The sequence below is a fragment of the Cucurbita maxima genome, unplaced genomic scaffold (genome assembly GCF_002738345.1).
Source record: "Cucurbita maxima cultivar Rimu unplaced genomic scaffold, Cmax_1.0 Cma_Scf00011, whole genome shotgun sequence".
Classification (NCBI taxonomy): domain Eukaryota; kingdom Viridiplantae; phylum Streptophyta; class Magnoliopsida; order Cucurbitales; family Cucurbitaceae; genus Cucurbita; species Cucurbita maxima.
In genome coordinates, this window is record NW_019272027.1 from 4,371,149 (window position 1) to 4,383,326 (window position 12,178).

The 12,178-nt window shown below is 40.2% G+C and overlaps 1 protein-coding gene across 3 annotated transcripts; it reads left to right on the forward strand.

Moving 5' to 3' along the window:
• Positions 1–534: 534 nt before the first annotated feature.
• On the forward strand, positions 535–11,399 carry LOC111486406 (histidine kinase 2-like). 3 transcript variants are annotated; one of them, XM_023133521.1, is made up of 15 exons: positions 535–1,352; positions 2,598–2,870; positions 4,131–4,622; positions 5,594–5,869; positions 6,010–6,179; positions 6,283–6,495; positions 6,584–6,770; positions 7,563–7,614; positions 7,709–7,938; positions 8,029–8,127; positions 8,231–8,898; positions 9,013–9,495; positions 10,218–10,574; positions 10,684–10,733; positions 10,846–11,399. In XM_023133521.1, the coding sequence occupies exons 1-13, from the start codon at positions 1,053–1,055 to the stop codon at positions 10,480–10,482; spliced, it is 3,708 nt and encodes a 1,235-aa protein (XP_022989289.1). In that variant the 5' UTR covers positions 535–1,052; the 3' UTR covers positions 10,483–10,574; positions 10,684–10,733; positions 10,846–11,399. The 3 variants fall into 3 exon arrangements, with proteins under 3 accessions (XP_022989289.1, XP_022989287.1, XP_022989288.1); XM_023133519.1 differs by having other exon boundaries at positions 537–1,352; positions 4,128–4,622; XM_023133520.1 differs by having other exon boundaries at positions 1,053–1,352; positions 4,128–4,622; positions 10,684–10,773.
• The last annotated feature ends 779 nt before the right edge of the window (positions 11,400–12,178 follow it).

A 12,178-nucleotide genomic window follows, 5' to 3' on the forward strand; every position in this document is an offset into this window, starting at 1 on the left:
TTAGTATTTTGAGGAAAAAAAAGTGGTTAGACGCGTTAAATACCGCTTTTTTTTTGTGGGAAACACTCGACACTCACAACACTTTGTACAATACTATACACTTTGCTTAAACATTGGTAGGGTGGACGGATATTTGTAATAGAATTCACGACATATTTAAATATTTATTTCTAAAATAGGTTTATATTTATATAAAAATATATAAAAAAATAAAGTAATTATAAAAAGAGGAAAATTAAGAATTTAGAAAAAATAATAGAAGCTAGAATCATGTTAGAAATATTTTAAAACATGAAATTATGTTTAAAAAACTTCTAAAAAATTAAATAAATTTCTTTTAATAATTTTTTGAGCTGCGGCATCAAGAAGGTTCCATTAAAAAAGAAGGGGTAGAAGAAGCAGCAGCCATTAATAACAGACTAGCTTTGCTGGCTGATTGAAGAATTATTGAACAAATTGTTGTTTAATTTAAGCATTGTTAGAGAAAAATAATGAAAAAGAAAAAAGGGTTTATCTTCTTTTCCAATTCAGTAATTTCTGTGGTCAAATTAAACCGATGAACAATCCAAAAAAATTTCATCTCCCTCTGTAAACAGAACTTGGGCGATGCTCTTTTGGTATTCTAGACCCGTCAAGAGCTTGATAGAGAAAAGGCCAAAACCAAATTTTCTTTTCTCTCACTAATAATGCTCTCACTGGTTTTGAATATAGAAACTTGGTATTCCTTCACCTGGTTGTGTAGAATGATTGTTTCTACTTCTTGGTGTGAGGCCTGGTTTTGATTGGCTCAAATGCCTGTTTCTTCTTAAGGAGGAACAACACAACTCGTTTTTCGAGCCATAAAACTTGCAATCCCTTCGAACCCAGTTGAGTTTTGTGTGATTTCTCTTCTGGGTTTGCCTCTTTTTTGCTTGTGGGGTTCTCTCAGAGCTCTGATCTTCACGATTTTGTGATCTGGGTTGTGTTATAACTTGTGGGTTTGCTGTAATTTCTTGTATTTCGATGCTCTTTTCTGCTGGAAGGATTTGTAAGTAGGGGTTTTAGAGAAAAGTATGTCTCAAAATTCTAAGTTATCTTGTTCCAATGTTATATTACCTGCCGGGTTTAAGGCGAAGAGGGCTAGGGAGCATTTCCATGGCCAACGGTGTAGTAATCTTCTTTATCCCTTGCCATTTGGCGTCATTTTGATTGTGGGTCTTTGCTATATTTTGAGTCTTTGTGATGGGAATTCTGTTCGGGAAGTGGAGATTCCTGATACGTGTAAAGAGAAGGCTTGGAACATGCTGAAGCATTACAATGTTAGTGAGAGTCAGTTTCATGCTTTGGCTTCGTTCTTCATTCATTCAGATCAGGTACTCTTTCTTGAGCTCTCTCGTTATTGATCTGTATTGCTCTTGTTTTACTTCCTGGATGTTTTCAATCATGAGCTTTGAGCTTTCCTCAAGATAAGAGTCATAAGATAGTAACCTGTTTCCTCGAATGTGGTGTTGGAAATCACGAACCTCCACAATGGTATGATGTTGTCTGAGCATAAGCTCTTATGACTTTGTTTTTGGTTTCCCCAAAAGGTCTCGTACCAATGAAGATGTATTCCTTACTTATAAACTCATGATCAACCTCTTAATTAGCCGATGTGGGATTCCTCTCAGGACAATCCTGAACATGTGGGTACGGCGATAACTTGCTTGTTGAGAAAGAAAGAAGTGTTGAATATGGTGTCCATTTAGTTTTCTATTCAAGAGCACTCAAGATAATATCATTGATGCCATTGCAATGGAGGTTCAAGTTATATGCAAAGTCTTGTGCTTTTAGTCAAAGCTTGTAGAAAGCTGGTTCAATTAGTGTTAATTGCAAGACGCATTGTGAATTCAAAAAATGGCTGCAGAGATCCAAAAGTCTGAAAATGAGAGTTCCAGCATTTCTTGGCTTTTGCTCAATGAAAAATAAGTGTGTATGTTAACTTATTGCCACCCTCAAAACACAGTGACTTGGGTTCAAAGAACTTGAAGGACTTTTCTTTTCTAAGCCTGTGAGATCTCACATCGGTTAGAGCGGAGAACGAAGCATTTCTTATAAGGGTATGTAAACCTCTCCCTAGCGGACGCATTTTAAAACCTTGAGGGGAGGCTCAGAAGGGAAAGCCCAAAGAAGACGATATTTGTTAGTGGTGGCCTTGGGCTATTACAAATGGTATCAGAGATAGACACTGGGCGGTGTGTCAACGAGGACGTTGGGTCCCCAAGGGGGTGGATTGTGAGATCCCACATCGGTTGGAGAGGGGAACGAAGCATTCTTTATAAGGGTGTGGAGATCTCTCCCTAGCAGACGTGTTTTAAAACCTTAAGGGGAAGTCTGAATGGGAAAGCCCAAAGAGAATAATATCTGTTAGCGGTGGGCTTGGGCCGCTACATGATCTATGTTGATCCTAAATTTCTTTCCTCTCTGTTTTAATTATTAGTCCACCCAGTTGTTGGTTATCTATCAATTATTGGCTGCATTTCCAAGAAAAATCTTTATGTGCTTGGTGTATGCTTTAATTGCTTGAATTCATGTTCATACCAAATAATATTCTCATTCTCATCAAATGTGTATTGCAGGCAGCATCTCTCCAGTGTGCTGAAGACCCAGGGCCTGATATTGGCCTGAAAGAATGCATTGCTTGCGCTTTGAAGATGCTAGAAGAGGAGCTAAACTTGCAAAAGCAGCGTGGATGGCTTTCTGAAAATTTACAACCTGAAGGCCAGTGCCCAATTAGGGGTGAGATGGATTCCTTCAATAATGATCTATTGCAGTTAGTGGACAAGACACGCTCACTTACTTCACAATCTTCTTTTGCTTTTGTGTCTCCTTGTCATCAGATTCATAGAGAGGTTAGACTTTTGTTGCTGAATACTTGCTTTTCATGTTGATGCATTACAACATAACCGTCTTTTTTCCTTTCTGTTGAGTGTTGGAAAATTGGGTACATGTTTCAAAAAACACTTTTTCGGAAATCAAAGGGTGTTTATTGTTAGAAACCACGAACCTCCACAATGGTATAATATTGTCCACTTTGAGCATAGGCTCTCATGGAATTGCTTTTGGTTTCCTCAAAGGTTTCAGTCCAATGGAGATAGTGTTCCTTACTTATAAACTCATGATCTTTCTCTTAATTAGTCAATGTAGTCCCACTTCTCTCAATAATCCTCAACAATCCTTCCCTCGAACAAAGTACACTATAGAACTTCCCCCTTGAGGCCTCCTCTCTGGAGCTCTCGAGTAATCTCCCCTTAATCGAGGTTCGACTCCTTCTTTGGAGCCCTCGAACAAAGGACAAAGTACACCCTATGTTTGACACTTGAGTCACCTTTGACTACACCTTTGAGTCTCTCAACTTCTTAGTTCGACATTTGAGGATTCAATTGGCATGACTAAGTTAAGGACATGGTTATGATACCATGTTAGTTCTTTGGAGCCCTCGAACAAAGGACAAAGTACACCCTATGTTTGACATTGAGTCACCTTTGACGACACCTTCGAGTCTCACAACCTCTTAGTTCAACATTTGAGGATTCAATTGGCATGACTAAGTTAAGGACATGGTTATGATACCATGTTAGAAACTACGAACCTCCACGATAGTATGATATTGTCCATTTTGAGCCTAAGCTCTCATGGTTTTGCTTTTGGTTTCCCCAAAAGGCCTCAGTCCTATAGACATAGTGCTCCTTACTTATAAACTCATGATCTTCCTCTTAATTAGCCAATCTGGGACTACTCCTCTCAATAATCCTCGACATTTATTCCTTTAAGAAATGGAGTCTGGTTCATGCACTTGTGGATGGACAACAAGTCAATGAAACCCAAACAAACTTTAAAGTGAATAAATGTACTCAATTTTTATCATGTTTCAGGCAATAGTAATTTATCCCTTGCGTTATAACTTGGCCTATGCCCATGTGATTTAGGTAGTCCGTCTAGAAATCTTTTCCATTCAAATGTTTTAAAGTACAGGCATTGTGTCCAAGGAAACCAACTACATGTTCTCCTCTAATTCTCTATCTGTGAGCTTAAGAACCTTAAAATGCTGAAATAACCTTGAATGATGAATTATTTTATTGATTCATTTATTTTCTGGCTTTCATCAGAAGATCTTGCATTCTAAGGAAATTGGAAACGAGCATTCGCGAAGTTTGAACGGATTAGTAATGGCATGTTTATGGATCCTTGCTGTAGTGATATCATGTCTGAAGATGTCTAGTTTTCATTTGAAACTAAGGAACCATAAGCATAAGCCAATAAAGCATCCCTCGGTCGAGAAGCAGCCAATGATTCAACTGCAGAAAGTGTTGCTACAGAAGAAGCAGTTAGATCTATCTCCAAGTCCTCCTAAGGGGGCTGGAAAATGGAGAAAGAAGCTTCTTATAATATTTGTTTTACTTGGAGTTATTGGATCCTTTTGGCTCTTTTGGTATTTAAACAACAAAATCATCCTGAGGAGAGAAGAAACACTTGCGAACATGTGTGATGAGCGAGCTCGAATGTTACAGGATCAATTCAATGTTAGCATGAACCATGTTCATGCCTTGGCTATTCTAGTCTCCACTTTTCACCATGGCAAGCATCCTTCTGCCATTGATCAGGTGAGTACCTCTCTCTTTTGTAATTTGTGCTGTTTTTGGCTCATTATAGCCTTATCTTGATGCCTCATTAAATTGCTGCTTTTAACTTCCAAAATAGTACTCCAATACTACCTCCTTAAGCTGGACAGAAACATCACTTGTGCGGGAAAATGTCGAGATATAAATCTTTGGTCTCGGACAACAGTTTTTTTTAATCTAATAATCATTTGTAAAAAGCTCTGACTTGTCGTTTTGGAGGGACAAATTTCACAGTAATGTGTCCAAATGTATCAAATTGGGATTGGACATCTTAGTTAGTGAACCTTGTTAGAAACCACGACCTCCACAATGGTATAATATTGTTCACTTTGAGCATAAGCTCTCATAGTTTTTCTTTTTGTTTCTCCAAAAGGTATCATACCAATGGAGATGTATTTCTTATAAACCCATGATCATCCCCTTAATTAGCCAATGCGGGACTCCCTCCCAACAATCCTCAACAATCCTCCCCTCGAACAAAGTACACCATAGAGCCTCCTTTGAAGTCTATGTAGCCCTTGATCAACCTCCCCTTAATCGAGGCTCGACTCCTTTCTCTAGAGCCCTCGAACAAAGTACACTATTTGTTCGACACTTGAGTCATTTTTGACTAACCTTCGAGGCTACCAACTTCTTTGTTCGACACTTGAGGATTCAATTAGCATAGCTAAGTTAGGGTCATGGCTCTGATTCCATGTTAAAAACCACGACCCCCATCAATGGTATGATATTGTCTACTTTGAACATAAACTCTCCTAGCTTTGCTTTTGGTTTCCCACAAGACCTCATACCAATGGAGATGTATTTCTTACTTATAAACCCATGATCATCCCCTTAATTAGCCAATGTGGGACCCCTCCCAACCATCCTCAACAAACCTACTAGTTATTGCCTTTCATCTGTCTGACTTTTTTCGTATACGTATCGTCTTAATTGTAGTCTCTTTCCCGCAGAAAACATTCAGTGAATATGCAGAAAGAACATCTTTTGAGCGACCACTAACCAGTGGCGTGGCGTATGCTTTGAAAGTTAACCATTCAGAAAGAAAGCAATTTGAAGAGGAACACGGGTGGACAATTAAGAAGATGGGAACAGAGGACCAGACTCTTGTTCAGGATTGTATTCCTGAGAATTTAGATCCTGCTCCCTTTCAGGATGAATATGCCCCTGTCATATTTTCACAAGAAACTGTATCACATATAGTTTCCATCGACATGATGTCGGGAAAGGTATGCTTTATTGCCTGTTATGGTATATTCGATGTTCCTGTATATTAAGCAGTCTCTAAAAGAGAGTATAAGATGGAGATCAATGAAACATATCTTTTAGAAGCTCAGTTGCACTAATATATATTATGTTCAATTAATAGGAAGACCGCGAAAACATCTTACGAGCAAGGGCTTCCGGGAAGGGAGTGCTGACATCACCTTTCAAGCTTCTTAAGTCCAATCACCTAGGTGTTGTACTCACTTTTGCTGTCTATAACACTGACCTTCCTCCTGATGCAACACCAGAGCAACGTACTGAAGCTACTGTTGGGTACTTAAAGAAAAATCCCCTTTTCATTGTAAGAACTTATTGAATTTTTGTGTGTATATATCTACAAACTGAACTCTTTTACCATGACTGATTTGATCAAAAGGTATCTCGGAGCATCCTATGATGTTCCATCACTGGTGGACAAGCTTCTGCACCAACTTTCCAGCAAGCAATCAATTGTTGTTGATGTTTATGATACAACTAATGCATCTGGTCCCATCAAGATGTATGGTTCTGATGTGGTTGATACTGGTCTATTGCACATTAGCAACCTGGATTTTGGAGACCCTCAAAGGAAGCATGAGATGCATTGCAGGTAGGATTTCATGTTTAATTGTTCATGCATTTATGAGCTAACGTTAAGTTATTTGGTCTATTCGAGCCATTTGTTAACGTGCTTACAGATTTAAGCAGATGCCTCAATTACCATGGATGGCTATAAATGCATCAGTGGGAGTTCTTGTTATTACTTTACTCGTTGGACATATATTTTATGCGGCCATAAGTCGAATCGCAAAAGTGGAGAATGACTGTCGTGAGATGATGGAACTCAAAACTCGTGCTGAAGCTGCAGATGTGGCGAAGTCTCAGGTGAGTTTAGTTTTGAGTGGTATTATTACACTCATGTCTATTATTATATTGGTTGGAGTGGAGAAATCTCACATTGGTTGGAGAGGAGAATGAAGTATTCCTTACAAGGGTGTGAAAACCTCTCCCTAACAGACATGTTTTAAAACCTTGAGGGGAAGTCCAGGAGGGAAAGTCCAAAGAAGACAATATCTGCTAGCGGTGGGCTTGGGTTGTTACAAATAGTATCCTAGTCAGTCACTGGACGGTGCAAGGCACTAGTCGGAGTAGGGCTAGACTCTCTCCATAGTAGATGCGTTTTAAAACCTTGAGGGGAACCCTAGAAGGGAACCCTAGAAGGGAAAGTTCAAAGAGGACAATATCTGCTAGCGGTGGGCTTGGGTTATTACAAATGGTATCCTAGTCAGTCACTGGACAGTGCAAGGCACTAGTCGGAGTAGGGCTAGACTCTCTCCATAGTAGACGCGTTTTAAAACCTTGAAGGGATGCCTAGAAGGGAAAGTTCAAAGAGGACAATATCTGCTAGCGGTGGGCTTGGGTTGTTACAAATAGTATCTGAGTCAGTCACCAGATGGTGCAAGTCACTAGTCGGAATAGGGCTAGACTCTCTCCATAGTAGACGCGTTTTAAAACCGTGAGTCTGACGGCGATACGTAACGGGACAAAGCAGACAATATCTACTAGAAGTGGGTTTGAGCTGTTACAGCTCCAATAGATCGTTAAGAGCTATACCATTTTTTTTCTTTGTTTGCATTTACTATATTTTTTCTGGAATTGACCCATCTCCTTTTGTAGTTTCTTGCTACTGTTTCTCATGAGATCAGGACGCCAATGAATGGTGTTTTAGGTAACTATGAAGTTGATTCAGTGGATATTTTTCATTTTGCCAAACCATAAACCTCAAGTAATAGGATTTTTGCAAACAAAACACTCACTTTCAGGGATGCTGAAAATGCTGATGGACACTGATCTTGACCCAAACCAACAGGACTATGCCCAAACTGCATATGATAGTGGGAAAGAATTGATATCACTAATAAATGAGGTTCTTGATCAAGCTAAAATAGAATCAGGCAGGCTTGAACTCGAAGATGTACCGTTCGATCCACGAGCTTTACTGGATAATGTGCTGTCGATGTTCTCTGGAAAATGCCATGAAAAGGGGATAGAGGTAAAAATCAAGTTATTAACATGATTTTCACTATTTCTGCAGTAAAATTGACTGTATTTATTTATTTTTTTTTTTTTTGCTTGAGAGCAGTTAGCTGTTTATGTCTCTAATCTAGTCCCGGAAATCCTCATTGGCGACCCGGGACGGTTTCGGCAGATAATCACCAATCTTGTGGGAAACTCAATTAAGGTTATTTATACTAACACCATTTCCTTTGTCCCTAAAATTGTGGTTACTCTTTGAATTCATGTTACCAAAATTGTGGTTGTAATTTTCTATCATTTATGAGCAGTTCACCAACGACAAAGGACACATATTTGTTACCGTGCACCTAGCCGACGAACTGAAGACTCCGCTTGATGCGATGGACAGCGTGCTAAGACAAGGCTTAGATTTAGTAAAAGAGACGTCGAAAAAATGTTATAATACATTAAGCGGGTTTCCAGTTGTTGAAAGATGCAAGAGTTGGGAGCATTTTGAGATATTTAGTAGAACAGATGCGATGAAGGAAGATGACTTAATTAAATTGCTTGTATCGGTCGAGGATACAGGTCATGGAATTCCTTTAGAAGCACAAAGTCGAATCTTTACGCCTTTTATGCAAGCTGATAGCTCGACTTCGCGTAAGTATGGTGGGACTGGAATAGGGCTGAGCATCAGCAAATGTCTGGTGGAACTAATGGGTGGGGAGATAGGTTTTGTGAGCCATCCTAGTGTTGGCAGCACATTTTCATTTACTGGATCTTTGAGAAAAGGCGATACAAGGTCTCTCGATACAAAGTGGCAGCAGAACGATCCAACTGTATTGGATTTCCGAGGACTGCAAGCGTTGGTAATAGATAATAGAAGCATTAGAGCTGAGGTAACAAAATATCATCTCAAGAGGTTAGGGATCTCGGTAGATATAGTTTCGAGTCTGGTTTCAGCGCACGAATACATAAGGAACAATTGCATCAAAAGGTACAATCCTCAGCCTCTTAACATTATTTCTCGAGTTTTAGCTTGACCCTTAACCGTAATATACTATGGATCATTGCCGATCGGTTGATCGATTCTTTATGTTCTTTTCCTCAGTCCATCCAAGTCATTGGCCATGGTGCTTATCGACAAAGATGTATGGGATAACCAAACCGGTCCGACAATCGCTCGTGTATTTAAAGAACATGGGGTAAATGGCAAAGAATCAACACGAAGTCCTAAGATCTTTCTCTTGGCTACCTCTGATCTTCAAGAGACGAGAGCTCTTAAGTCGACCGGTTATATTAATAATGTAATGACGAAACCTCTTAGGTTGGGCGTCTTGATTGGATGCTTCCAGGAAGCTTTTGGGAAGGTAAATCGAAAGAAGCCGTCGATTCTCGGGAACTTACTGAGAGAGAAGCAAATACTGGTGGTCGATGACAATGCCGTTAATAGACGAGTTGCAGAAGGCGCTCTAAAGAAATATGGAGCAAAGGTTACCTGTGTGGAAAGTGGTAGAGCTGCTATTTCCTTGTTGAAACCACCACACAAGTTCCATGCCTGCTTCATGGATCTTCAGATGCCTGAGATGGACGGGTAAGTAATTTTCCTATGTTCACTTCGACATGGACTAATCTTGTTATGGCTTTAGAGATAGCAGAATGTGATTGGCTTCAATTATATCCTAATGTTTAGCTAGATGGGCTATAGAATTTTTAGATAGATCGTACGAAGTAGTTTCGGGTGGTTAGATTTAACGCTTCCTTGTGGGGTCGGTCCCTAGCCCTTTTGGGGTGGTTAGATTTAATGCTTCTTTGTGGACGTAGGTCCATAGCATAGAAGTCAATCTGAGTGATTCCCTCCCGTACGAAAAGTAACTAATAGAATGACTCGTATGGAATTTTTTTGAGTTTGGCCCGGAACCGAAATTCAGTTTGTTCTCTTTCGTCAAGTAGGTCAAAAAAGAGGTATACGGACGACTTTTGCTTTGCCTTAGACTCGAGTATTTCCGGGTGGCTAGATTTAACACTTCCTTGTGGGCGTCGATCCCTAGCCCTTTTGGGGTAGTTAGATTTAACGCTTCCTTGTGGGCGTCGGTCTCTAGCCCTTTTGGGGTGGTTAGATTTAACGCTTCCTTGTGTGCGTCGGTCCCTAGCCCGTTTTTGTAATCATGAGTTTAGCCTTGTTCTTTTGGATTGGATTCCTTCTCTATCGGGGCGAGAATCCTTTTATCCGAGCTTGTTTTTTGTATGCCCTTGTCTTAGTGTTTCCTTTCTCTCAATGAAAAAATGCAATTATCCCTCTTTTGTGACGAGCAGGTTTACAGCAACACGAGAGATACGAAATATCGAAAAGAAGGTTAGCGAGGACATTGCTTCTGGGAAAGCATCAAGTGATATGTTTGGGAATGTGGCTGTTTGGCATACACCAGTGTTGGCCATGACAGCTGATGTGATTCAGGCTACAAATGAAGCATGCATGGCCTGCGGGATGGATGGTTATGTCGCAAAGCCTTTTGAAGAAGAAAAATTATATTCAGCTGTAGCTAGATTCTTCGAGTCTGATGGCGGGACTAGAATATGAATACAATGACTAGTTGTAGCCTCCTATTTCGAGTTTAGCGACCCCGACATCTCGTAGAATCATCCCAAGTACGCACTGATCTTTCTTGTTGGGTAAGTATTTGATACTGTTCTGGCAATTGTTGTTTCAATGCAATCATGGGCAAGCTGGTTTTAGTTTCAATGTTCTTGCAAAAATAATGAAATTCAATACTTTTTTCAGTGACGACGGGATCGATCTGAATGGAGGTTATCCGCCATCGAGGGATCAAGGTACGGTTTATGATCAATGAACACTAACCAGTGACTTCATGTACTGATCTTTCCTGCCTATCATGTTGCATGAATGTGAAACACTTTTCTAAACGCTCTGCATCGATCGCAGTATGTTGCCCAGGCAAGTACTCCACAAGGGTAGCAGTATGCTCAAGTTGCTTCTCTTTCAGTCATGCCATTTGCAAAATGAACCAATGTGAATACACACGCCCGACATCTCAGCTGCAAGACTGGATACCGAAGTCGAATGAGCGTTCCATTTTAGTGCCCATTCTACCATATAACGACGTAGCTGGGCATTTCGATATAAACACAGGAACAAACAAGGCTCATCATCACGGGGTTTATTAAAATGTTGGCTGGATTCCGAACCCGAATCAGCTTTACTGGTTTCATGAGCTCCATGAATGGCAAATTGTGGAATGAAAAGCTGTTTCCATAAACCAACCCTTTTTTATTGCTAAGCTGCTCCAGTGAAAATTGTGTCCGGATGATTAATCGTCCTACCAATTCTTGGATCTTAATTCTTTGGTGCTTTCAGTGCAATAGCCAACTCAAAGGGTGAATAGAGGTACAACTCTGAACCGACCCCAACGGGATAGCATTCACTGCACCACACGTTTCTTTCGCCAAGCACTCTCTCAAACGTTTCCACTCCTGCCCTCACAAGCAAATAGGTTCCATTCAAGATACCAGGCAACCAGATGAAAGTGAATGGCCTGAGTAAATTTTTTAGAGAGTGTACTCTTTGTTTCGACCCTCGATATGGTTCTCGACATTCATGACCGAAAGAAGAATAAGATGAATAATATTGTATTTTAGGACGAGAGATTTACTTGTACAGCAGAATATTTGTTTCAAATTCTTTGCACGACTGTTGATATGCACAGTTATTTTCTGCTTCTTTGTCGGTAGTATTGACCTGGCTGTAGCACAAGGAAAGGGTATTGATGCAAAGATCATCAAGCCTCAATGGAATGGACCTAGCCAAGTATGGGATAGCCGTTCCGCTAGGCTTCCCCGCCATGTTGATGGGCGCCCCCACCGATGTTTGAGGTGGTGTAGCATAAGTCCTTTCCCGTAAAGGGGTGAGCAGTTCTCGAGGAGCGAAGCAGCTTGACTTATAGTTGTAGATGGGAAGGAGCGAAGCAACTTAAGTTATAGTTGTAGAGGGTTTTTTTCTGAAATGATTGGAGTTAATATGGTTGAGGATTTTGTGCTACAAAAATGGACATAACCATAGGAGAGTGAAGTCACTAACGTTGTTTAGGTGCCGTAGATTGTTCCATAACAGGGTGGCTGGCACAAGATGATCAGGCTTATTAAGGCAATAAGCCTAGCTTGTTATTGTTAAAGGCTAGCTTCTTGTTGTTTTTGCAGCAGGCTAGCTTGTTGTTTTGGCATCTGCAGCTTTAGCGTGCAGATAATGAAACTTTCAAGAA

Coding starts and splice junctions, on each gene's coding strand:
- LOC111486406 (XM_023133519.1), top strand. CDS start 1,053: ATGTCTCAAAATTCTAAGTTATCTTGTTCCAATGTTATATTACCTGCC. Junction 5,870..6,009: donor TCGACATGATGTCGGGAAAG/GTATGCTTTATT, acceptor TTCAATTAATAG/GAAGACCGCGAAAACATCTT. Junction 7,939..8,028: donor GCCATGAAAAGGGGATAGAG/GTAAAAATCAAG, acceptor GCTTGAGAGCAG/TTAGCTGTTTATGTCTCTAA.